The sequence below is a fragment of the Meriones unguiculatus genome, chromosome 14 (genome assembly GCF_030254825.1).
Source record: "Meriones unguiculatus strain TT.TT164.6M chromosome 14, Bangor_MerUng_6.1, whole genome shotgun sequence".
Taxonomy (NCBI): Eukaryota; Metazoa; Chordata; class Mammalia; order Rodentia; family Muridae; genus Meriones; species Meriones unguiculatus.
In genome coordinates, this window is record NC_083361.1 from 85,450,467 (window position 1) to 85,477,610 (window position 27,144).

At 46.2% G+C, this 27,144-nt stretch overlaps 1 protein-coding gene and 1 long non-coding RNA gene across 4 annotated transcripts; one reads left to right on the top strand and one right to left on the bottom strand.

Moving 5' to 3' along the window:
* On the bottom strand, positions 1-25,400 carry LOC132647265 (uncharacterized). 3 transcript variants are annotated; one of them, XR_009585637.1, is made up of 4 exons: positions 25,268-25,395; positions 17,467-17,582; positions 15,708-15,797; positions 1-1,936 (listed from the first exon to the last, which is right to left on the bottom strand). It is a non-coding gene; the product is annotated as an uncharacterized LOC132647265 (long non-coding RNA). The 3 variants fall into 3 exon arrangements; XR_009585639.1 differs by lacking the exon at positions 25,268-25,395 and adding an exon at positions 24,275-24,520; XR_009585638.1 differs by lacking the exon at positions 17,467-17,582 and having other exon boundaries at positions 3-1,936; positions 25,268-25,400.
* Positions 24,459-26,840, top strand: Lipt2 (lipoyl(octanoyl) transferase 2). Its single transcript, XM_021660700.2, has 2 exons — positions 24,459-24,949; positions 25,361-26,840. The coding sequence occupies exons 1-2, from the start codon at positions 24,484-24,486 to the stop codon at positions 25,588-25,590; spliced, it is 696 nt and encodes a 231-aa protein (XP_021516375.1). The 5' UTR covers positions 24,459-24,483; the 3' UTR covers positions 25,591-26,840.
* Positions 26,841-27,144: the final 304 nt, after the last annotated feature.

Genomic DNA, 27,144 nt, shown 5'->3' on the forward strand with positions numbered 1-27,144 from the left:
CCTGCATTTGTCTGGTTCATCTCTGACCGTCTGGGCCTACAATTGCTGTGGCTACAAGCAAGCCACCAGACGTGACTAGTTAGTGAGAAATAGGCGGCCAGTGAGGAATCGTCCCCGCCTGGAGTGTTGAGTTTCTGACTGCTTACCACTCCATTGTTCTCCGATCCATTCCCAGATATTATCATCTGCCTCTGCCAACAATTTCTGCCTCTCGGAACCCCGCTAAGCCAGAGAAAGGGACCATGCATCTTCTGGGCACTTTAATGAGGCATTTCTTCCCCTGGAAAGCCAGCCTCCTGCTTGGCAGTCCACAGGGGCCACATTTCCCACAGATCACCTGTCTCAAGGGCAGGTGCCAGGTGGCTCTCCGTCTTTGGTCCAGCCCTGAGCAAAGGTCACTTCAGCCTCCCCACAGTCAGTCCAGATCTCTGTAGTTCCATCCCCCAGTTCACAGCCTCAGTTCTCATAGCAAACAGACGTTGGCCACCTCCCCATGAAGATACTTCAGGGAGCTCACTGCTTTATTTTGATTGGGGGTGAGAAGTGTGGGAGGGGGAATCCATCCATTTTAGTATCAATTGGACAGGTTTCAGAAAATATATACAGTTGTGCAAACATCAAAATCAAATTTTAGAGGATTTCTATCTATCACACACACACACACACACACACACACACACACACACACATTCCAATTCCCTTGTGGCCTCATTCCCTTGTTCAGTCAATCCCCGCTCCCAACCCCCAGAGCCAGGCAACCACTCATTTCTTTTCTGTCTCTAAAGTTTTGCCTTTTCTAGAAATTTCCTATACCACATGACATGTAGGTGTGGGTGTGTGTGTGTCCATATGTGTGGTTGCTGTATTTAATCATGTACTCCATTCACCCCTGAGCTACCAAAATTGATATGTTGAAACCTAGACCCTGAGTTCCTCAGCACATGTCTGTATTTGGAGATCATCTCAGTTATAAATGAAGTTATTGATGGGCGGGGCTTAATCTAATATGACGCAAGTCCTAGAAGAGAGATATCACATGGGGATATCATAGAAGAGAGATATCACATGTGGATATCATAGAAGAGAGATATCACAGGTAGATATCAAAGAAAAGAGCTATCACATGTGGATATCACACGGGGAGGTGCCATCCACATGCCAAGAAGAGAGGTTCAGAAACAACTCTCCCAACCCTTGCTCTTGGACCTCATGGTTAAATTGATCCATGCATGGACTCAGCTCTTAATGGGCTGTGGAGAGGCTGGGGTGGGGTATAACCACAGAAAGCAGGTTGCTGGGAGAGGGCTCTTAAAGGCTATACCGTACCCCCAGCCCGTTTCTCTCTCTGCTGCTTGGTCACCATGGGGGGCAATGCAATAGGGCTAAGCAGCTGTGAACTGGAACTAAGATGGTGAGCCATGTTAAACCTGCCCTCCTCTTTACCCACAGGTGTGTTGTCACAGTGATGGACAGCTCACTAAGCTAGCTGCTGTGTGCACTAACAGGCAAGGAGCTAGATTTACTTGCTTGGGCTGCAGAAATGAAGTACCACACATGAGGTGACTTAAATGATAGGAACTTATTTTCTTTCTTTCTTCTTCTCCCCTGTCCCAGAGATGGCTTCCCCCTGCTTATTTCCATTCTCTCTATTTTCTCTCCCTCCTCTCTCCCCACATCTGATCCCTGCCCCTGTTACCCTGCCTACTCCTTCTCCCACACAGCTCCCTCCCTCCATCTAACTCAGATTTCTATTTTGTTTCTTCTTCCGAGTTTCACGGTTCTTTCCTTGGGCCCTTTTCATCTTCTTTGGGTCTGTGGATTGCAGCATGGTTCTCCTGTACATTACGGCTAACATCCACTTCTAGGTAACTACATGCCACGCGTGTCCTTCTGGGTCTGGGTTACCTCACTCAGGATGATGTATTATGTCTTCTCTCTGAAAGAAAATGTTAAAGCAAACAAAACAAAACAAAAACCCAAATTTAGTTAGTTAGTTAGTTATTTTGCTTCATGTGTATGGGTGTTTGCCTGCATGTATGTTTGTGTATCACATGCATGCAATTCCCTCAAAGGCCAGAAGGGGACATCAGATCTGTTGCCAAATCTTAGTTCTTAGAGCAACATGTCTTCAACTCTTGTGCCATCCCTCCAGCCTCAGCAACTTTGTCCTTTATTGCCTTGTTCTCTGATCAGTTTTTCTCAACAGGGCTTGTTTCCTTAATTAACTAAAAAGTCCTAAAAGGCTTGAAACTTCCCTGCCCTTGCCTTCCCCTCACCATGCGTGAACTTGTTATTCTGTAGATGTGTATAGTCTCTGTGAGCAGCTATCACTCTCAGGAGTTCTGTGAACACTTATCAAATGACTGAATTATGTATCCACCTATATACTGAGCACCAATGATCACGCGGTGGCAATACAGAAGTAGATAGCATACCTTTTCTTTAGGAACTTGCTTGGTAGAAGAAACAAAGTGTCCTCCTTTCTCAAGAAAGAAAGGGCTCTGTCAGTCAATTAGAAAAATACTCTATGAAACAAGCTTTAATTGGATAAATTGCCTATATTGAGAGAATGGTGGATTTTGTACTAAAATAGTATTTTAGGGGCTATAGAGACGTCTCAGAGGTTAGAAGTACTGGCTGCTCTTCCAGAAGACCAGGGTTCAATTCCTAACATGGTGGCTCATAATCATCATTCATTTCCAGGGGATCTGATGCCCTCTACAGGCCTCATGGGCATCAGACACACAAGTGATACACATACATGCATGCAGATAAAAAAAACCCATACTCATAGAGTACACACAAAATGCATTTAAAAATGAGTTCTGAGTGGCAAGAAAACAAAATGTCTACACAGAAACTTGTGCGCGAGTGGCAGTTTTTCATCATGGGAAACATGTAGCAACAACCCAAATGGCTCTCACCTGATGAACAATATATGGTACACAATGAAATATTGTTTAACTGAAAAAGGAAATGAAATCAGATACGTGTTACAGCATAGATGGACCTTGTAAACAAGTTAAATGATATTAGCCAACCACAGTGACTTTGTACCACACAATTCCATCCATATGAAAGTCCAGAACAAGGCAAGAAAGCAAATATAAGAGCTTGAGGTCAGTGGCCACCGTGGCTAAGGAGACAGAGAGGAGTGTGGCAAGTGCTATTTTGAGGGTATAGTGGGGTTTCTAAGATGACTGTACTGTCTGCAAACTGACTATGGTAAAAGTTTCACACCTCTGTGACTGAATAAAATTGTTGAAATGTACACTTTAAACAGACAAATTATGTAGCATGTAAAGTTGTGGTTCTAAAAACTGGCACACACAAACATGGTGGCGAGTGGCTGTGGTGCACACCCATATCCCACGTTTGAGAGGCAGAGGCAGGAGAATATTCTCAAGTTTGCAGCCGGTCTAGGCAACACCGTGAGACCCCGCCTAACAACAGCAACAAAAGTACGAACAGAAGATGCCAAAGTGGGTGCGATGCCAGCCCAGGTCCTACAGAGGCAGCTCAGTAGGCCAATCACTGCCTTCTGCCCCAGTCCAGTGTCCAGAATAGAGGCCTAGCCACCCCTAACCTGCTGGTCACTGTACCCCAACATAGAAATTGCTGACACTCCTCTCCCACTGTTACAAAGAACCCCACTCTTGCATCATGGTTTTTATCTTAATCTCCTCTTGTTTTTGTTTGTTTGTTTGTTTGTTTGTTTGTTTGTTTGCAGTGCCAGGAGTGAAGCTCCAGTTTCACAAAGGCTAAGGGCTCAGTCTCTGAGCCACACTCCAGCCTCCTTCATATTTGCAGTTCCCTCCTCTTCCAGCCATAGTGATGTCATTGCTCCCAATAATTCTCTAGAAAAGGAATTTGGAGCTTCTGCTGAGCAGTCACCATTACTAACAGGATCTTAGAAAAGCCTCCTAACTCACCTGTCAGAGTCAGGTTCTCCCAAAATGTGAAATACAATTCCTTGCTTACTTCCCACCAAACCACGAGTATGCCAAAATGATAAGGGGGAAGCGGGCGAGGAAGGCTCTTTAGGAAGCTGAACGCAGCTCAAGATAAAGTGTCCTTAGGCTCTGAACCATCAACATTCCAGCTTCCCCACATGATGGAGTCTTAATCAGTCCACCAGCCTTTGCAGGCATAGCTCCTCCCAAGAATTTTTGTTCTTATGAGAAAGGCATCTGGAGGTCAGGCCCTAACCAAATGAGCAAGCCAACCCAGGCAACAACCACAACAGGGCTGAACCCTGGCATGCACATCTAGAAAACTCCAGTTGTAAGGTCAACATTTAACTTTTTGTTCAGATACTCACCCAGCGGTGCCTACAGTCACTACAGGAACTGACTATGTAGCTACATGCTCCAGGCCCACTGCAAAGCCCCATGGACTCAGAAACAGAAGACACTCTTGAAGCCCTCTCCTCTGCAGACACCCCTGACTTACCGAGCACACGGATGTCAAAGCAGCACTGATGACTGAGCCAGAAGGACAAAAAGCACAAAGGAACACCCTGTCAGCTTGCTTGGAGTTAGAAAGTTTTTATGGGGATGATCTTGAAGAGAGTCTTAAAAAAACGGGGCTGTGCTTTGCTAGGCCTGAAAGAGTCAAGTACTGGGGAAAACTACATGGGTAAAGTGAGAAAGAGTTCTTAGAAAGAAGCCACACCTTCCACTAAAACCAGACAGACTTTCTATGCCCACCCCAGCTCTGAACAATGACAGCCACATATTTAATGTCTTTTGGCCTTAGTTTACCTTTGTTCCCAACTAGCTCTTACAACTTAAATTGTCCAGTTTATATCAATCTGTGTTCCACCACGTGGCTCTATACCTCTACTCAGTTTCATGCATTCGACTTCCTCTGTGCCTCATAGGCGGATTCTCCATTTCAGATTCTTTCCCAGAGTTCCTACATCTCCAAAAGTCCTGCCTATCCTCTCCTGCCTTTGCTTTTTATTCAACCAATCAGAAGGTGAACGAGAAAAATATTTACAAAATCTCTCTGTCAGAAAAAACTTTGATTATTAAAAAATCTTTAAACGCCATATTCTGTAGATCTCTGAGGTTTTGGAAGACCAACTATCTACCTATAGCATACCTGAGTAGGCAAGCATCGCATGTTTCTCATTATTTAATCTGATTAATTTTGAAAACATCTACAGGAGACTAAATAAAGCTTATTTCTTTAATTAACTAAATTAGTACCTAACAAGACCAGAAGTTTAACTGTCTGACCATTAACATGCATTTCTTAATTATCCTAAACAGTTTATAACAGTAGCTTTCAAGGACTAGAACATCACATTACATTTTAAAATGAGCTGCACAGGTACAATACCTCAAACAATTATTGAAACTTATAAACAGTATGCTGTAACCAACTATAACTTTAAGATTGTACCATTATACAAAAACCTATACCAATACAACTAATTCAGAGTACACATGGCTCAGTTAGTAACATGCTTGCAATGCACGTGGCCCTGGGCTTACATCTAGCATCCACGTAAAAGCAGGGTGAGGACCTCTGGCTCCACAAATGTGCACCTACACCTGGATGCACCCCCTTTAACATGTACAAATAACACACACACACAACTGAAGTAATAAAAAGTAAGACTGAGCTATGACATGCCAGGCTTTAAGCTCAGGAACCAAAGGATTTACATTTGTGTCTTAGCCCCTTTGCTGAATCTTTGTTGGTCTGAGCTGCTGTAACAAAGCAACACCGAATGGGTAGATTAAATAGTAAATATTTATTTCTCATGATTTTGGTACTTTGTTTGAGCAATAGAAAACAAACTTAGGCCACCGCCAGTCTTCCGAAGTTGCCCAGGACTGTATCAGTGCCAGCGCTGAGTCTCACACCTGGGCAGTCTCCTTGGACTAGGGCAAAGTCTGTCACGCCTTACAAAAGCAAAACCATAGAGGGATCTTACAAAGTGCCCCAAATCACATTGAGTGACAGTCATGATTTCTGGATCAATCAAGACTTAAACAAACAAAACAAAATACCTGTAAGGATGGAGGGGGAGGAGTATGTGAAAGCCCTGTTCCCTTAGCCTTGCATTCAGCTTGGTCTGGGGAGCTTTGCTGGGAGGCTGCCCAGGGAAAGTCTCAGCCACTGAAGGGCAAGTCCCTCAGGGCACGGTGCCTGCTCCGTCCACTCTGCGTTTTCACTCCTTAGACACTGTCTTGTTTCTGTGGGGTGGTTTAAACCTCTCCTGCTTGATCCTGTTTATATGTTGCCTTTGTCCTTTGTTTTCTCTAAGCATCAAGGAACGGTTTTGCCTTTCTAGTTCCAACTGCCTGATCCCCAAAGCAGGTGGCTTTGGGTCTTGAGCAACAGAACTGCAATAGTGACTTCGTTGGAGGTGGGTGGGGAAAATCACCCACCATGGACTTCTCAGATGCTAATGAGTGAGTCCTGTGTGGAAGGACAATAGCAGAGAAAGAGAGAGACAGAGAGACAGAGAGACAGAGGCTAGTTAGTTTCTGGATTCATACACCTGACTCCCCCACTTAAGACACAGGTGCGCGCGCGCGCACAGACACAGACACACACACACACACACCAGTAATTTACTCTTTGCTCTCATGCTATGTTGAGAAAGTGGAGCCTGGAGGTTAGTCTGTTGTCCCCAGCTCAGTTCTTTGGAAAGTGTGTGATCTAAAGCTCATCCTTCCTCTCTAGGCTTTAGTTTTCTCTTCTGACAAATAAAGGAGTCACATAAGTAGGTCACATGCTTCCCTAGCAGATAGGGAGACATACATACAGAGACAGCGGTTAACGCATGCGGTTTTAGGGATTTATCAAGTGCCTTATGTACACTTAGAAAGCATTCCCCCACCAACTCGTGTCCCCAAATCTTATTTTCTTGGATTTGTTGTTGTTTGTTGCTTAGTTTGGTTTGTCCTTTACTTTCTACTCAGCATATTGCTTGTATTCTGCTGACACTTTCAGGAAAGTTAACTGGGCTTCTGGGAGAAGGGTGATGGATGGAAGTGGGTGCTGTGGGTAAGGGTCCCGAAGGAATCCAATAAACAAAAGAGAGGCTTGGAAATCTCTTTCATTCCCAGTCCCTTCCTGAACCTACTGTGGCCCTCCTGTGTCTAGACGAAGGTCAGGGCAGTTGAGTCACTTGTGTCCCTAACACTTAATATTTTCCCTAGTCCATTCATTCATCTTCCTTCCCTCCCAGACGCCAAGGACAGTGAGGATAAGGATATCACACATCCTTTCTCAGAGACTCGGTCATCTTTTCATTTAACTCTTTTACGTCACTTGAGTCCTTCTGGATCCCCAGGAAAGGAACTGAGGCCTGGGGCTCAGTGGCAAGGAAGCTTCTAAGGAAGGTCCGTATCCACTGGCTGGAAGGATGCTCAGGATCGAGTGTGCCTGCGTGCTTGGAGGTGGGAAGTCAGCCAGTGTTTCATCTTTTGTTTTTTCCTCCTAGGGCTTCCTGTCTCGGAGGTGGTTGGAGAGGGGTCATGGGGACTTCCTGGCCTCTACAAATAAACCTTTCCTTTGTCGTCGGTAAGGCCAGACAGACCTGGTTGGTGGGCAGTAACAGATAGCAATGCGGCCCTCAGGGAAATGTCCCCCAGGTCCCACCAAAGATCCCTGCAAGAGGAGGCTAAGCACTGGAGCCTCAGATTTCAGAGGCCAGGACTCCTCAGTCGCCCGCCCACTTTGAGGCTGAATGGGAACTGGATGAGGGGAAGTATCAGAGGGTACCAGGTTATCTTCTAATGAGCCCTAGAACCTACAATAGACCCTGGCACATAACAGGAGCTCGGTAAGCCTCTAAGTGAGTGGGTGGTGACCACGCCTGCGCTTCGCTGAGAGGAGAGAGCCAGAGTGAAAAGTTTCTGAAGGGCTCGCAGTGAATTAGCCTCAGAATCCACCTGAGCACTGCATTCATTACTGCTTTCATTGCTGTAATGAAGTACCTGACAAAAATCACTGGAGGAAAGAAGGAAGGGTTCATTTTGGTTCACGGTCAGAGGTGACAGTCCCTCTTGGTAGGAAAAGCATGGTGGCAGCATGAAGCAACTGGTCACGCTAACCCCACAGTCAGAAACAGAGAGAGGTGAATGCCAGCTTTCAGCTTGCTTTTCCATTTTCACTCAGTCTAGGCTCCAGCCTACGGAATGGTGCTGCCCACAGATGAGTCTACCCACCTCAGTTACTCCAATCTAGGTAATCCCTCACAGGCGTTGTATCCCCTAGGTGCGGTTGTGCTAAGGTTCTAATCTTAACCATCACAAGTACTCCTACAACAGTATTCTTTCTACAGAAGGATGGTCCATGCGTAGGAAGAGGAGTATTTCTTCTCTAAGCTCATAGAATCAGAAAACTGCCATAAAACCCCAGAGAGCTTGACAGCTGAGGACACTGGGAACCATAAGATGCAAGATGTTGAGCTGAGCATGTGCTTGAGGAATTTAAAGATGGGAGACTCAGTGGAATTTGGGGGGCAAGAGGTGAAAGTTGTGCCAAGAGCAAACTGTTCTGCCAGGGCTATGAGGCAACAATGGGTGTTTTCTAGGGACTAGTGTGGACCTATATGAAGGAAATTGACCTACAGTTTAAGAGAGGGACCTTCACCAAGCATGGATGCTCACACCTGTAATCCCAGGTTAATAAGAGATAAAGCAGACACATGATTTTATGTAATATCAGAGCAGTGGTTCTCAACCATCCTAATGCCACGATCCTTTAATACAGTTCATGTTGTGGTAACCCCAAACCATAAAATTATTTCATTGCTACTTTATAACTGTAATTTTGTTATTGTTATGAATTGGAATGTAGATATCTGATATGCAAGGTACCTAACATGTGACCCCCGTGAAAGGGTCATCCAACCACCAAAGGAAACTCAGTGCACAGACTGAGAACTGCTGTAGTAGAGGCTTCCTTAGGAAGTAATACCCAACACCCCCATAGGCAAATCTGTGTGTTTGCGATGCTGATGAAGAAGCACTATCCTCAGAGAAATATTAGTGTGTGAGAGTATCAGCCACAGAAATGTGCTGGATTGTAGCAGGACCCATTTGTTCAGACTCTCCTCTGTGGCCATTTGCGCTCTCTTCCCTCAGACGCTGCAGAGAGAGCTCCTTCCAAATGAGGGCCACAAGACCTGCTGTAGGGTGAGGTCAGCACCTCTCTCCTAGAGGTCATGACCTGATTCAGAGAAGAACGCGGGAGGGACCATTCTGTTCCTGCTGTCTTTTCAAATGCAAGTGCTCTATCTGGGGGCAGCATGTTCTGAGTCCCACTGTTACTGAGTGAAGAACATCACTCCCGACTGTTGGTGAAGACATAGCATTATACTATTACTGTCCAGAAAGTATCCCAGAAGATTCCATTAAATTTTAAAATGCTTATACTATTGGGCCAGGCATATCTTCTTTAAGATTGTGTACTAGAACAAAAGTATTATTACCTAAAAATAAAGGTACAAGGGTATTTATAAGAACATGCTTATAATGACAGAATTGGAAATGACCTGGGCATCCAATAGCAAGGAAGCATTTTAAGTAGCCTTTACACTATGGACTATTTTACCCTGTATCTATTCAAATGGCAAATCAAATCTTCCTCATGCTTCCCTAGCATGCACCAGGCACTGAGCTTGAATTCCAGTACTGGAATAAAGAAAATAAAAGAAATTTGTGAGCGAGGCATGTAGCACATGCCTGTAATTCCATCAGAAGCAGAATCATGAGTTCGAGGACATCCTGAACTACAAAACAAGACCAAAAACAATCATATGAGGTCACATTTAAGAGCCGAGTAGTTAGTGGGCACTCAAAGAAACAGTACTCACTGGACCTTGTCAAGGTCGGGATGAACTGGGGGGAACCTGGACAGGGTTATTATTTTGCAGCAGCTAGGTCATTCGGGAAAACAGAATTCACACAGGTCACTTTAACAGAGAGTGTAAATTAGGGACTTAGTTCAAGGGATGATAGAGGACTGACAAAAGGGAAGAGAGAGTAACCAAATTGTGTTAGCTACTCTTCTGTTGCTGTGGTAAAAACACCTCAACTGAAAGGAACTTGTGGAAGAGTTTGCTTTGGCCTATGGTTCTAGTGTCCATCAAGGCAGGGAGGTATGATGGGAGGAGCAGCAAGCTGGCTGATCACACCCTCCTCTACAAAACACAGCCAACAGAGCAGACTGGAAGGTGAGGCTATGAACTCACAAAGCCAGCGCGCAGGGAGACACGTCTTCCAACAAGCGTCACCCAGACCTCCCCAAACAGCACCACCAGCTGGGGAACAAGGCTTCAAACACCCAAGCCCACGGCCGACTTCTCTTACCAAACAGCACACCAGCTAAGCAGCCACCTCTAGGACACTGGGAGTTGTGCCGATAGACAGTCGTACTCAGTAGAATTGAATCTACCTCGTTGGGACAACCTCCTTGTGCACGGAGGTTGTCATTGTATTACCCAAATGTTGATTTCTGTGCCAGCAGAGAGCTGAGTACTGTCTGGACTTTGGTATTCTTATTCTAATTGCTCAACACCTGCATCATATTTTGTAAACATCCTTCTCTAACACCTTCTGATTGGTTTAATAAAGAGCTGAATAGCTGAGGTAGGAGAGAAAAGGTAGGGCATCCAACAGAGACAGGAACTGTGGGAAGAATTGAGAGGCACAAGGTTTGCCAGCCAGACATGGAAGAAGTCAGACATAATGGGACTCAGGAGAGGTAATGGGCTACATGGCAAACGTGGCTGGAATAAATGGGTTAATTAAGTTAAATGAGCAAGTTGCGAGGTAGCAAGCGATGGCCTGAGCTACTGTAAATAAATATAAGTCTCTGTGTCATTATTCCATCACTGGAATTCAGCCTAGCATGAGGGCCTCTAGAACTCTTTCAATCTTTTCCCATCAGGATATGCACTGATGTGCCTGACATTGTCCCTTCATCTGATGTGTGATGTCACTGCGATACTTCTAGATGCTTCCTATTTGCTTATCAACTAAATGAATAAACCCAGCTTCATGTTCCGGCCCCGTTGATGAAGACTCCTCAGAATCCAGCCCTACAGAACTAGAATCCTACTCCTGCTAATACATGATACCTGAGTCCTGGGGCCCCTTAGCTGAATGGACCCTTCCCTCCTTTATTGGTAGCAGCTATGTTATGACATAACCCTAATCACAGGCTTTGCAGCCAAGTGAAGAAAGGGAGCAGTTCCTGATAGAAGGATACTTTGAGGATCTTCGGTTCTCTGCATTGCTTTCAAGAAAGTTGAGGGAAAAGGGGTTTAGCTCTAACAAGGAGAGGACAACTATTCTCAGAGACTTTAGAGGAATCTAAGGGTTCAAAAAATCCCCTGGTTCAAAAAATCCCCTACTCCCATCCTAGCACCAGAGTCCTACAACCTTGGAATCTGACCATCCTTGCTTGGCCATCAAGTCTCCCCTCCCTGGAGATTGATTGCTGTATCTAATTTCCCAGCTCAGGTCTTAGATTTTCTCTGGTTCTCTACAGTAAGTGATGGGAGCCTTTTCGCAATTTTTCATTACTTATTAACTGACTGTAATTTTTCACTAATATCTTATAAATTCTGCATGTGCCTAGCAAAACTCAATTGCATTACTACCATTCAATTTTCATGATAGAAAGGGCTACTGTTTCTCTTAGATTTCTGCTACAGTTTAAATAAGCCTTTAGTGTTATGTGCTGGAAGCCTGGTCCCAGTGTGGCAGTGTGGGAGATGGCAGAGCCTGTAAGAGGCTGTGTCTTGGGCACTGTAATTAGGTCACTAGGGGTACTGCACTCAGAAGGAATTAATGTAATTCCCATTGGACTCAGGACCTCTGGAAGAGCAGCCAGTGCTCTTACCTGCTGAGTCATCTCTCCAGCCTGAGAATCTCTGTTAGTTACTTTTCTCACTGCTGTGGCAAAATGCCTGACAAAAGCCACGAAAGGAAGGAAGGGTTTGTGTAGGCTCACAGTCTAAGGGTCTGGTCCCTGATGGCTGGGCAGTCATGATGACAGGAGCATGAAGAAACGGGTCACACTGAGTGTAAAATCAAGAAGCAGAGGGAGATGGATGCTGGTGTCCCCTAGCTTTCTCCTTTTTTTAGTTCCACCTCCAGTCCATGCACCCCTCACATTCAGTGCAGATCTCCCCTCCCCAGTCAAACCTTTCTGGAAACAACCTCACAGACATAGGCACAGGCATGTTTCCATGGTGACTTTAAATCCCATGAAGTTAACAATCAAGGTTAGCCATCACGGATCCCAGTTAGTTTTTGAGAGATGGGTTATTAGAAAAGGCTGGCTTTCCCACACTTTCTGGCTTTCTCCACGACATAGCTCCCTCTCAAATGCATTCCTGCCATGATGCCCAACATGGTGGTATAACGATGTAGCCAAGGAGGTCATTACCAGAGCCAAGCAGATGGCAATACCATTGCTGGGCCTTTATAACCAGAAGCCAAATAAACATCTTTTCTTTATATAATGCTCAGCTTTTGATACTTTCAGAGTCAGGGCTATGAAAATGGACTGTTACAACTTCTGAAATACTAAATTCATTGCCTAAGCTGATATATTCTCCTCCACAGCGATTATACCCAAACCCATCACAATGAGAGTATTAATAACTGGGTCTCCACCTTGTAAGAGGCATTGCCTTTGTTTCATCAACTGTCACCAGTGATACAGTCCCCACTGTCAACCAGTTGATGTGATTCAGCTCAATCATCTATTATTATTACTGCTATTATCATTATTAGTTTTTCGAGACAGGGTTTCTCTGTATATTCCTGACTGTCCTGGAACTCACTCTATAGACCAGGCTAGCCTCAAACTCACAGAGACCTGCCTGCCTTTCCCTTTTGTGTACTGGGTTTAAAGGCCATCACCACCTGGCTCAGTTTATTATTTTCAATTTTACTTGTGTGTCTGCGTATGGTGTCTCACACTTGTAATCCCAGCACTTGAAGGTTGAGGCAGGAGGATCACTGCAGAGTGAGACCCTGTCTCAACAAACAAACAAAGCCCCCCAAAGAGAAAGAAATCCCAGTGGCTGAGGGCAGATCAGCACCGACACGCAAGAGGCAGGAGAATACAATTTATGAGTTGTCTTAAGGATAACTGAGTGGAACTTGATCCGAAATGGATACAGATATTAAAATGAACAGAGTAATACATTAAAACAATTATTATAACTGTATGCTATGTGGCCAAAAGAAAAATAGAAACATAAAAATTGCAAAAAAGGAAAAAAAACCCTCTAAACATCACTAAAGAGCAAAATAAAGTGCTATAGGTCATAAGCTAATAAAAGCAATAAAATCAAATATGATACAATTAACTATACAAAAAGTCAGGGAAGGAGACTCACCTTTCACATAAGAAAGCAGACTAGGGTATTTTCTAGACAAACAGCATCATGTGTGTTGCAGGTTTTGTTTTCACTATGCGTTTCCCCGTTCTTGTTATAATTCGCGAGCGTGTCATACAGGGCCCTCTCAGGAGAGCCCTGCTGTCAGAGCTGTCTTCTCGCCACAGGCTCATGCTGTCACTGTGATGACAGCTTTAAAACTTTAGAATACTAAAGGTTGGTAGGACTTCTTCCAACACCTGTTTCAAACTTGTCCTCACCCCATTTTGTTGAGTATGTGGCCCAGAGAATGGAAGTGACTTGTCAAATCAAACAGCAAAGACTCAAGACAAGAGCTAGACAGAGTCCAAGTCTCTACTCAGTTCTGTTCAATGTAACAAATGCCTAAGGAGGCCCCGGGGACCCCAGGCCAGCAGAAGGTGTGGGTGACTTCACCGGGCGGGAACTCACAGCCAGGGAACACTTGATCGTTCCTTAGATAGCTGACCAGCCATCGCCACTCCAAATGGGTGTGCCCTGGGTAAAATGACCCCGAGTGTTGCAAAGCTAGCTAAGTTTTTGTATTCCAGGAGGCTATACTCCACCATACTAAGGATATTCTCACAGCTAGGCTGCCTGCCTATGCTCATTCAGCACAGTCTAAGCTCTCTGTGATATACACAGCAAGGCAAGCAGTAAATAAAATTACTGACTTATAACACGTAAATAAACAGTTTCTGTGCTGTGCATCAAAAGGAATTGGGTTTTTGTTGTTTTGTTTTGTTTTTGAGACAGGGTTTCTTTGTGTAGCCTTGGCTGTCCTGAACTTGCTTTGTAGACCAGGCTGGCCTTGAATTGACTGCCTCTGCCTCCCTGAGCATTAGATCTAAAGATGTGCGCCACCACACTGGCCTAAGAGGCATCATTTTGAAAAGATTTTATTGACATTTTTAAGAAGACAGACACAGGAGGGAAAGTTTTGGTTTTGTGCACATGAGTGCAGTCCCCCTGGAGGCCAGATGACAGCGCCAGATACCCTGGAGCTGGAGCAACAAGTGGTTCCCGGCTGTCCAGTATGTATGCCGGAAGCTGAACTTGGGTCCTCAGCTAGAACGGTACCTTTGCCACTGAGCCATCACTCCAGCCCAAGAAGGCTTTGTTTTGTTGAAAGGAAATTTTCTGAGTATGGACGGCTTTGGCCGAAGTATTTGGAAGTTTACACACTCATAGCTCCCGTCATGCTTCTCTGGCCAAATTCCTGAAAATCTTCCCTCTAACCACAAATCAGCAGCTGAGTTTCACTTGGCATAGAAGCATCTTACAGAGCATGTCCACTTCCTGATGCTATCCCAGTGACCCCTGTCTGGCAGCAAAATGCTCACAAACACAAAGGTAACATAAAAGTGCCAGGGCAGGTGAGCGTTTTCCTGTAGCATGCTAGCATTCATTTGTTGACATTATTATCGAAATGGAACAGAACATTAACAAGGTTTCATGGATACGTTCAGGACCCTACAGGAGTTTCTGTATAGCCTTTAGGAAACTCCAGTCTAATCATTTCCAGAACCCCAGGCTGTCTTTACCTGAAAAGCTATAAAGCGGGGCCGGTGCGGTGGGCTTGGAGTGAGGGTCACACGGAAGCAACTGCTCATGCTGTGCTGCTGTCTCCCCATTATCTGCTGGCAAACCTCTCCTTACCCTTTGAGCAGATTTTTCTGGAAACCATTTTTGGCTTCCACAAGTGGCGTGGGCCTGAACCTCCTCTGCACTCCTCTACGTAACACACTCAGCCCCCAGACCACTTCCTGTCTGCATCCCCACCCCAGTAGCCTCCTCCATACCGCAAGCTCCATGAAGACAGGCACTGAGACTGTTCATTTGCCAGGTCCTCACCTCCCAAGGCAGGGGTGGGCGCAGGAATGAATACAAATGGATGAGTGAAGGAGTGAAAGGGTGAGGGAGCTAGATGACCCTCCAGATTCCCTGCCAGCTCTGGAATAATCAGCTCCGCCATCCAGTTTAGCTTTTTTTTTTTTTTTTTTCATTTCTCTAACTCCCAGTTTGGTCTCTACAAAGGCCTGAGAAAAGGCATCTCATAGACTTGCTCTGCATGAGCAATAAAAGCTCCCCCAAGGGCATGAAAGCTCTTGAAGGACCAGAGGGGCAAACAGGAAAAATCACTTGCCTCAGGGCACCCAGGTCAGAGAGAATTTCGTAAACCCAGAAGCTGTGTGACAGCCACTTCTGTTTCTTCCAGGGCATTGTCTGTTGGTTACTTATTCATTTCAATGTTTTTTGTCTGGGCTGCCATAGGGAAAAGCAATGTTCCCTGTGACCTCACCTCCCGGTTGCACTGTTTTGAGAACAACTGGATTCTCACGGTTCTCCCAATGGTGGCGGGGTGCCCACATGAAGTAAGGTATTTTTCATGCTGAAAAAGAAACAAAGATAGCGTCAGCCCTCACTTGTAATTTCCCCAGAGCAGCTGGAACCTAAAATCTCTTTGTTTCCCTTCTTAGCTTATAATGCTGCCTTTTTTTTCCGTGGTAAAGTGGAACAGAAAGGTGGAATGGGGGAGGGGAGGACAAAAAAAAGACACCCCCAAACCCAAACCCTTTACTTACTTACATATATCTTTCCAGACACATTTATTTTTGCAACATGGACATCCTGAAACCCCCACCCACCTTACCTCCTTAATATAGACACCTCATTCTCTCCCATGGCTGAAAACACCACTGGCATCGTCATCCCTGACCCCGGACATCCTTCTTCCTTCCAGACCGGGAGGCAGCTCGCCTCCTCATGCCTGAGCGTTCCGCTGGGCCATCCTGGCTTTGACCTCACAACCACCAGACCCTCGTTTAACGTTTAATCACTTCCGCTCCAACACCTTGCCAGCTCTCCCTCACCCTGCTTCTTGACCATGGCCCTGGAACCAAGTGTGAGAGAAATCTAGAGGGAAAGAAGAGGGGAATGGAGCCCTACAGTCAAGTGTCACTTATGGAACTACATCGTAACAAACTATGGTCTACATGAAAATATGTATTCATTGTAATACATTTTATGAAAATTTAAAACAGACATAATTTTTTTTTTTTGTTTGTTTCACCATTTAAATCACTATCACTTTGTCTTAGGGTTTCTGCTGTTGGGATAAAACACTATGACCAAAGGTCCCTTGGTGAGGACAGACCGGTTTTAGGTAAGGCAGTGGAGTGACTTGATGTAAATGATGATCTGAGGGTAGAGACCAACAACCTTTAAGTCACCCTGGGGGCTTCCCACGGTCTGGTCTCCTATCACGGCAGCACTAACCACCTCTTCTTTATTTCTTCAGTCGGTGCCCCCAACCCCTCACCCAGGCCCTTCCCTCTGCCTGGCATATTTCTCAGCCATCGGCCCTCAGCCTCCTCAGAGAAACCTGTCTGTGAGCGTTGTCTCACATCTCTCTCCCACTTTCCCTCCATCACCACCCTCGCTTAGTGATCTTTTCGTTTCTGACTGCCAACAGATTGATAAACTTCAGGTTTAGCCAGAGACAGAGACCATTACATTAATTATTCTTTGAGCATCTGCTTCACTGATTGTGAGCATTTTGGTGTCAGATAGAGCCTCATTCACGAGGATAGCATCAGGAAGTGGACACGGTCTGTGTGATGCTTCTATGCCAAGTGAAACTCAAACAGCTGTTGCTGTGCGGTCTGAGGGAAGATTTTTTTTTTTTCCAGGAATCTGGCCAGAGAAGCATGATGGGAGCCTCTTGCTGTACACAATTCTGAGTTGTGTAAACTTCCAAATACTTTGGCCAAAGCAGTCTGTACTCAGAAAAAAATTTATTTCAACAAAGCAATGCCTTCTAGGGCTGGAGTGGTGGCTCAGTGGTTGAGTGTTTATTACAGACAGCCATGGGGTTTTGAAAGCTCTCCTGTGAAGAAGGGAAGGAAGTAGGTGAGAGCAAGTTGGAGGGAGGGAATCTATGTTTAAACCACTGTCAAAAGCCAGTGATTGAAAAAAGAAAAATCGAGTGGTTAAGAGCATGTGCTGCTCTTCGGTGGCCCTGAGTTCTGTCCCTAACACCCTCATCCGGCGGCTCACACCTGCCTGTAAGTCCAGCTCCGGGAGGGTCTGACTCACAGTGCTTCCAAGGCAAATAGTTTCTCAACGTGTCGGTCTCGACCCTTCTGGGGCAAATGAGCCCTTTCACAGGGGTCCCCTAAGAAAACACAGATATTTGCATTATGATTCATAATAGTAGAAAAATTACAATTATGAAATAGTTGGGGTCACAACACGAGGAACTGTACTTAAGGGTTACAGCGTTAGGAAGGTTGAGACACACATAATTAAACATAATAAAAATAAATCTTTTTAAAAAAATAATGCAGTGAGGCTAGATAGTTGGCTCACCAGTTAAGCGACCTTGCAGAGAACTGGAGTTCCCGCACCCATGTGATTGATAGCTTACAACCATCTGTAACTCCAGTTCCAGGGCACTCAATGCCCTGCCCTCTGCAGGCAGGAGGCATGCGGTGGCATACATATGTACTCTCAAGCAAAACCTTCATACACTTAATATAAACTGAATCGAAATCATGCTCAGTCAAGCAATCTTAAATTTAAAAAAGTGACTTGAAGGCTGGCATGGAGAGGGAGAGGCTAAAAGGGGATCTTCTGAGTTCTCTTCCTGTACTTCAAACAGCCATCAGTTTTAAATGATAGACATGGTGGATGGTTTGATTGGGAGATGGACCATTACTACAAACCAATTTAGATCTTCTGTAAGGACAGAGCAGCAGAGGCTCAGCAAGAGCTGGGGGATCCATACAAGGTCATTCTAGCATTAGTCCTTGCTTAATCAGACCCGTGCCTACTTAGATCCTGAGACTGGGGCCAACTGTTGAAGATCACGAGAATATGGTCCCAGGCACCTCACTGTGTGCCTCAGGGAGTTGTGAAGGGTCAGGATCAATGGACACAACGCATGGGGCAGGGGTGGGTTCAGTTTAGGGGTGTGGCAGCCAGCAAGAACACTAGGACTCAGACCATAGATGACTCTGGGGCCGGATGGTAGGGATGCAGCCAGCAGGGAGGACAGCAGGCTGTTTGCCTCACACTGTAGGCCAGGATCTGAAGGGATCCTGACTCTGTCCTGTTGATGAAGACATGTTTCCTGACCTTTTGGGCAAAGTTTATGACTCCCTCTCCTGTGCATTGCACTGTTATTGTCTGTGGATGGGTCTATCTCTGCCCAAAGATTGGACACTTCTTGAAGACAAGGAGTCTTTCGTTTATTTTATTTTGTAGGTGTTTTTTGTTTGTTTGTTTGTTTTTGTTTTTGTTTTTTGAGGCAAGGTTTCATGTCGCTAGCATCAAACTAATTGTGTATTCCCAATTGATATTAGTTCCTGATTTTCCTACCAAGTTTTCCAAATGCTAAGATTACAGGTGTGGCCACCATATCTAGAAAAATCATATTTTGGATTCTGTCACCTATTATGGGATGGCAAGGTGTGGGGTAGGGCAGTATTTCAGTATGCTGGATGTATGTACCAGCATAAGCTGAGGCGCAATAGTCACGAAAAACTCAGAGCAACTCCATTCCCTTTAGGCACTCAGCTTCCTATAGTTACTTATTTATTCATTTACCCAGCAAACATTTTCTGCCTATTATGTGCAAAACAAGGTGTGTGTGTGTGTGTGTGACAGGATATTTAAAGATTAATTAGAGAGGATTAAGGCCATGGGCTCTGGCACCTGGCCACCTAGATTTGAATATTCCCCTTGTTACCTTCTGGGGGTCAACAGTAAGCAAGTAAGTCAGATTCAAGAAACCTCAGTTTCCTCAACTGTTAAATGAGGACCATGCTAGCATCCACTTTATGGGTTATTAAAATATTGTGCGCATCAGACGGTGCCCTACTCCATTATCTATACTGTGTAAAACAAACATTCTTCAGCCTGTCTTTTGCCCCGAGAGGCTCCATTTTACAAGCAGCATTTGACTCCACTTTGATTGCAAATAGAGTTAGGATGGCATTTAAATAAACCATCTGTCTGGCACCACTCACACGCCACAGACAGATAAATAATCTACATCTAGAAGTGAAAAGAAGGGGTGCTGTCCTATAAACTTATAAATTGGAGCTATTGGAATATATGGTGTATTACAACCATATCAGGAAAAGCAGACCCAAGGATGTGTTAAACACAGCAAATTGAGGAGGGTTCAACGCCTTTGCCTGGACCCCACAAACGGGAAGACTCCACCACTGTTCTCTGGCCACCTGATGTATCTGCCAAAAGACCACAGACAGAGAGAGAGCTCCCAACTCCTTGAACTTCAGCTTGGCTTACTCCCCCCTGACTGTCAGTCCATCCGTGACTGCCCATCCTTCCATCCATCTGCTTGACCCGCTCCTTCCTGTCACCTCTATGACCTTCACAGTCCCACACCTTGCCTGGATGGCTCAACCTGACCCTGAGGGTTGTCTTGACTCGGCTACCAGTGACCAGTGCCTTCATCTGGGTTCGTGAGTACCTTACCTAACCACCCTCAGTGACTCTCTTTGTATCTGGCCTCTTTGGAACCTCCAGAACTCCACCATGGCTGCCTTAACCCTTTGTAACCATTCAGTGACCTACCTGTATATGTATGTACACATAGATTCACTGTGTGGTGTGTAATGTGGGATTTGAGAGCTAAGACTAGTAGTTAAGATGAAAATAAAAGAACCCTTGTTTGCCTTGGCCAGCTATGAAGGGAAACTGGAAATACAAATAGCAGACAACAAAACCAATGTAGCTTGTGAATTTGTTGTTATTAAATAACTTCTGACATGTGGAAAGACATAAACACGTCCATCTGTATTTCCGACATAGTGTTCTCATGACACTGTTGTTCTCTGTTTGGTGGGGGCCTGGAACTTGGCTTCCAGATGGAGAACAGGGGTTCTGGTTCTCTCAGGAGCAGCTAGAGTGCTTTAGGGAGAGGCCCTAGAGCACTAGGCTGGGGTGTGGAAAGGTTTTCCAGAGTGTTACAGTTTAGCTCTTTTAGAATGAGAACGCCAGTGGCAGTGGAAACTTGGGAGTTCCAAAGCCTATACCAAAGCGTTCCAGTTCCTGATTAAGCTGCTATGATAACTACAGCAGAGGTGCAAGCAAAAGCCCATGCCTGGTGGGCTTGAAGTGGAGGCCCAGGCCCTACAGGGCCCAGGCCCAATAGGCTGGAGAGCAGGCTCGGTGAGACATAAATGACAAATCTCAGAACGGTCGTGGTGGAAGGCTGATGATATCAGGTGGCCAGTCCACACATTTATTTGAAATCAGGGATATATAACCCTTGGGCAGCAGGAGGGATTTCGAGGGTGAATGTGTTTGATTCGATGGGGTCAGGGTTCAGGGATACTTGATTTGCATGTAATGGTACAGTGCCTTATTTTCCATGCAGTAGCATGGTCCTATCACAAGAAGGAAAATACAGTACTTAATTATCCTAGGGGTGAGGGGGAAATCTGCAGGTACAGTTGAAGGTCACTGCTTAAGACTAAGATCTCCTTAGCAGGATGGTACATTTCTAGGAATTCCCAGATGGCTGTTGGAGCAGTTTTCTTCTCAGGAAAGGGTCTGGCCTGTAGTCTGCCCTGAGGGATATGTGATGCTTCTTAAAAGCCCTGGGGTCACCCAAATTGGTTGGTTTTAGAGCTTTGCTGAGAAAAAGGAGTCCACCATCATAGACTGAGCACAAATAAATGGCTATCATCTGGAGATGTCAGACTTCACCCTAATCTGCCAAAGCCCCACAGCAGATAGTAAATGCATTGATAATTTTTACGTTTCTGGAGTGTCCAACACATGACAAATACTATTTAAGTGCTAGCTATTGCTCTGCTCTAGGATCACGGGACTGGCAAGGGGCAGTAATGACTCCAACTCAGGATAACCTAGGTAGATTAGAGTCAACAAAGATTCAGACAAAGCGTTGAGGGAAATAGAATGGAAGGCATGATGGAAGAGGCAGACTCCGAGCTGAGCCTGGTGGGTGTAGATTTGATTTGGTATGCCATGAGCAAACACTTTATAGTGATGATAGCCTTCAGTCATGAAAATTTGGGCTCATTTAGGGGCTTGGAGGCTGCCATGACCCCTAGTGAAGGGTCTCAGTTCAATGACATGCACGCAAACTATTTAACTGGTTGGTCTTTCATTCTGTAAATGTTTTCTAAGGTCCTATTGGTGCCAGATGTTAGGGGAGAAAAGGATCCAAGAATCAAACTCTGCATTACCTACTCCAAAGGAGCACAAATACACAGTGCAAGACAGAAGATGAACCCAGATCCCTGGCTTTCCTGCTTATTCTGCTTCACACCAGGGCAAGCATTAGGGCAGGAACACTGAGTTCATCTTCTACAGGGACCAAAGCATTGCACCCTACACATAATTATTAATAAGATTTAGGAGCTCCAGAACGGGTCCTTATGTAATCCTATTTCCCAGGTCCTCCTCTTCTCCCCGACCCTTGGGCTATCTAAATGTTGTGTTTATTTTTTAAACCACATCCCCACACTGATGACTCATAACTTTTGTCATCTGCTCTGAAACCTACTGTTATGTATGTGTGCCCATGCCAGTCTGTCCACCTCGTTAGTTCTGGGCATTGAGCCTCATTCTGGTTGTTATCCCATCCTTCCTCCTTCTACTTCCTGCCCCACCCACACCCAGTGTTACTGGAGCTACAAAGAGTCTACGTCTATCCCAGCACTTGTGAGGTAAAGGCAGGAGGATTTCTGTGAGCTCCAGGCCAGCCTGGTCTACATAGTGAGTTCCAGGACAGCCAGAGCATGTAATGACACCCTGTCTCAAACAAACAAACAGACAGACAAACAAACAAACAAACAAAAAACCAAAACCCAACAACAAAAACACTCAAAGCCTGAGACCCGATGGCACTAAAAAGCTAGGCTTGGCCACCCATCCTCAATAGGCCGATTAAACAGACAAGTGAAAGTGAAAAGTAATGTTGACACATAGGAGAGCAGAACAGAGAAGTCCAGTGACCTTTCTCTACCAGCCCCTCTCCACCAAGTCCGCCTCTCAGGTCCTGACATGAGGTTTTGGTTTCAACAGAGGGCAATCCTGGGCAAGGTATGTCCCACACGGCACTGACCCCTCACTGTTTAGCTAATCTCTCCTGCAAGGTGGTCTGACAAAGCTCAGACTGTGTGGGATTTCTTGCAGGGAGACAAACTCCCTCATCAGCTTTTCCTTCTTCCAGCATGAGAATGACTCCTTGAGAAATATGATTTTTTGGGATCTATTCTTTTGGTGGTCTGATAGTCAAAGGGAGGGCCCAAGTGTCTCTATAGTGTATTTTCATTCCTGTCAGGATAGCTATACCAGGACTATTTCCCAACTACATGAGGATTCATATTCATGCTTGTGAGACTCCACCCTTAGCCGCACACATTCATATGGACTCTAACTACACACTTGTGTGGGGAGATTACTTTGACTCTGTCTCTTTCTGGTATTAGTCTCACTGCTCACAAAGATATTGTAGCCATGTGGAGGCCACAAGCTTTTCAAGAGCCCAGGAAAAACCGTTAACAACAGCCCTCCCACCCTTCTGAGCAGCATATTAGCTCAATGCCACAGCACATGCTGTGGTCTAGGTCCTTTCTTGGTGTTACCAGGGAAATTGGGAATCCTTTTTTTGGATTCTTAGTCTCCTCAATAAAATAATTACAAAACAAACTGAGTTGAGTTGTTCTCCTTAATAAAATAATTTTAAAACAAATTGAGTCAAATTGTATTAGAACCTGGGAGAAAAACAATCAGACAAGCAAGTTGAAAACCTGGCCTCCACCAGAGTGGGCAGGGAGAAAATGGAGAAAGCCATGCCTTTTGCTATGGAGGAGGTGAGCAAGAAGCAGCGTGACAGAGGTGGGAGGCAACAGAGAAAGAGTGAGAAGGCCCACCTTACAGAGAAGCAGGCTTAGGCATTAGGCCAATATCTGAATAGGAAATTTAAAAAGGTGGGGGAGATGCTTAGTGGGCAGGGCAGATCTGAGTCTCTATGTTCCAGGTCAGAGGACTGTGCCAGAGACACGCGATGTGTTTAGGAACAGAGACTAGTTATTAAAAAGAAAAGAAAAACTAAGAATCCAAAAGAAGGAACCCCAGTTTCCCAGGTAACATCAAGAAAGGACCATTCTTGGGAGTGGGCTCCTGAGCTAAGTAAAGTTTTGGGGAGTGAGGCTCAGGACCCTTCATAGGAGTTTTATATGACACCTTCCCAATTGTAGTTCTGGGTTGTTGTTTTGTTTTCCTGGCTTATGCTCTCTTGTGTGAAGCTCAGGTGGGGAAGGGTTTTGGGCCAACTGGCTTCTTTCACAAATTAACCTTTCGTTCTGGCCACCAGTCCCCGTCCTGTTTTTCCCTCAGCGTCTAGGAATGGGTTGTCCTTGACTCATACCTCAGTTCCCCTCACAGCTCAGCCCTCCACGACCAAAGTAACCTCTACAAAGGTAACGGTGCCTTCCAAGTCGGTAGCCGTGATCCTTCAATGCAGGATCTGCATTTCTACCCGTTTATTTTAACCCGGAACAATCCTACTCAGGCCATACTCAGAGCATTCCTGGGGAATAGGTAAGGAAGGAGTCAATGCAGCTGTTTCTCTGCTCAACTGCAGCCACTGTCTAATCCTGTTTCTGTCGTGCCTTATATATCTTGAAGTACCTGCTCCTCCCACACCAACCCACAATAAATCTCTTTGCACACTAGTAGCCCTTTCAGTTTTCGAGGAACTAAAGGTATTGCTGAATTCTGTTCTTTCCATCCACTATAAAGCTTTAATACTAGCTTGTCAGCTGTGAACACCTAAGCTCCCAGAGCTGGATCTTCACGCACCTAGGACTTCGGCCTGAAGAACGCAGCACATACTAAGGAATGACTATCGGAACGAACGGGCGAATAAGGCCAGTCCTGCTGGATTCCAGGTCACACGGGTAGGCAGGAACTGGATCTCCACCGTGGAGCTGCAGCTCAGGGGCGTGGCCCCGAGTCCCCGCCCCGAGACCCGGCCGAGGGCGGGGCCCGCGCACGCTGCACGCCGCGCGATGCCGCCGCCCGCGGTCCGGCTGGTGTGGCTCGGGCGGGTGCACTACCCCGAGCTGCTGGCGCGGCAGGAGCACTGGCTGGGGCGGCTACAGGCCGACCCTCGCTCCGGGACCCTGTCGGGGGCCGAGGCGGGCGCGCTGTTGGTGTGCGAGCCAGCGGGACCGGTGTACACGGGCGGGCTCCGCGGCGGCCTGACGCCCGAGGAGACTACGCGGCTGAGGGCCTTGGGCGCCGAGGTGCGCTCCACCGGCCGCGGCGGCCTGGCCACTTTCCACGGCCCGGGCCAGCTGCTCTGCCACCCGGTGCTTGACCTGCGGCGCCTGGGCCTGCGCCTGCGCACCCACGTGGCGGCGCTGGAGGCGTGCGCCGTGCGCCTGTGCGAGCTCCGGGGCCTGCGGGGCGCCCGCGCGCGGCCGCCGCCCTACACCGGCGTCTGGCTAGGCGAGCGCAAGATCTGCGCGATCGGTGAGCAAGCCGGGGCTGAGCCGGGCAGGGTCAGCCCCTAGGAGCTCTGGGCTCGGAATGCCGCTGACCTGCCTGTCGGGTATTTAATATTCCGGGGCAGAAGAGTCCTCTGCTTCCGCACTCATGAATGGAGAGACACCGGGCATGAATTGCCGGGTTACTTCCTGTGACTCACAAAGGGAGGACAGGAATCTCGAAAATAAGAGTGGCTGATGTGTAACCACAGCCCCTCCCTCACCCCCACCCCCACCAGTAGTCTTAGCCTCATGACCCATCTGACCCATCCAGACCCAAGGGATCTAGCCCAGGCCCATTTACCTTTCATCACTAGAGGGATCCTAGGCCCCATGGGGGCAGTGGGGAGCGGGGGTCCAGTAGAGCTCTTTTAAGATATTTTGCCTTGTCTTGCAGGAGTCCGATGTGGAAGACACATCACATCCCACGGCCTGGCTCTGAACTGTTCTACAGACCTCACGTGGTTTGAGCACATTGTGCCCTGTGGACTGGTTGGGACAGGAGTCACTTCTCTGAGTGAAGAGCTTCAGAGACTCGTCACTGTGGATGAAGTCATGCCATCTTTCCTTGTGGCCTTCAGGGAGACTTTCAAGTGCGAGTTAATCTCTGAGGACAGCCCCAGCTGAAGGGCACCCATTCACCTTACCCAGGGACAATGGTCCTTTGATAGAAAGATCCTAGTCTGACTTGAGTCCCCAGAACTGGATTCTGGAACTACTCTGTGATTTACCGACCATGACGGAGGAGAGCTCTGAGCTACTGCTTCCTGTATCTTCCCAGCTACCTCAGGGATCGATAGGAAACACTATGAAAGGTCACATTCTACAGAAGGCGTCTGGGTGGCCATTAACACCTGTTCTCAGCTTGGAGACACTCCAGTGTTATAAACTGCCATTTCGTAATTACTTGCCACGTTTTGGTTCTGTGGGAACGAAATCTCTGTGTGGCCCAGATGAAGTGATAAAGTTACCTCATTCTCAAAAGACCTGGGTCTTTCTTCAGTAAGGGAGAAAGTCTTCAAAGAATAAAATGACATTTTTGCCTTTCTGGGTTGAATCCCTCAAGTTTGATAATTTACCTGTTCTTGCTTGGGGTCAACAGAGATGGGCTGTAGACCATGGAAAAGACAAGGGTAGTTCCTTCTTGCATACAGATGCTATAGAGGGAAATTTTTCTACATGAGATCCCTGGGGCTAGGAATGTCAGCTCTCACTGTGAAACAAACTTTGTGATTCAGGACAACTGAGGAACACATTAGCTCATTTTTTGTGGATCAGGAATTTGGAAGAAATGTACCTAGGTTGATTGGAGCCTTACCAGAGCTTGTGGTAAAGGTGTCAGTCGTCATTAGAGGGCTTAACTGTCACTGGAGGTCAGTTTCCAGAGGGTTCACTCCGGTGTGCTTGCTTGGTTGCTTCTAGTGGTTGAAGAGAAGTCTCAGCTGCTTACCTGCAGACTCTTCTCAAGGGCACAGGGATGCCAGAAGGAGGCAAGTTAGTAGCTCCCGGGGCTTTTATGAGCTGGCTCTGGAAGCCACACAGTGCTTTCTGTAGTCTCACAAATGAACCCTGTTTAAAGTGGAAGGAACACCCCATTAGCTGTAGAAGATGAAGCTTTTTGGGAGCCATCTTGGACTGGTCCCCATAACTTGTGAAAAGCAGACAGAGCTTTGACTGAGACCCCGACGCCACACTTGGCGATATGAAAGCCATTTCCTCTCTAGGCGTCAGTGCTGTTCACTAGGAATGCAGTAAGAGCTGCACCGCAGTCTGACATTTCCTAGGGAGCCTCATTAAAAAGGGTTTTTTATTTTTTTAAAAGGTGGTTTAATACATTTGCCTCAATTCATTAATAAAATCTTTGTGAGACAATTTAACAGTATCTTATACTGTCTTCAAAAATTTGATGCATGCTTTGTGTTCTTCGAGAAGCTTCATTTGACTAATACTCTCCTCCATTTTATTTTATTTTATTTTTTGAGACAGGCTCTTACATAGTTCAGGCTGGTCTACCTCCTGAGTGTAGAGATTATATAAGTATGCATGAAACCATGCCTTGCCTTGTTTACTTGATTTTTGACAGTGGTCTCATGCAGCCCAGGCTGACCTAGAACTTGCTATGTAGCCAAGATGTCCTTGAACTCCTGATCCTCTCAGGGAGCCTGTACTGTTCTGGCACAT

Bases quoted from the DNA above. Each gene is read 5' to 3' on its own strand.
- Lipt2 (XM_021660700.2), top strand. From the start codon at position 24,484: ATGCCGCCGCCCGCGGTCCGGCTGGTGTGGCTCGGGCGGGTGCACTAC. The intron at 24,950-25,360 runs GTGAGCAAGCCG...CTTGTCTTGCAG, and splicing joins GCGCAAGATCTGCGCGATCG to GAGTCCGATGTGGAAGACAC.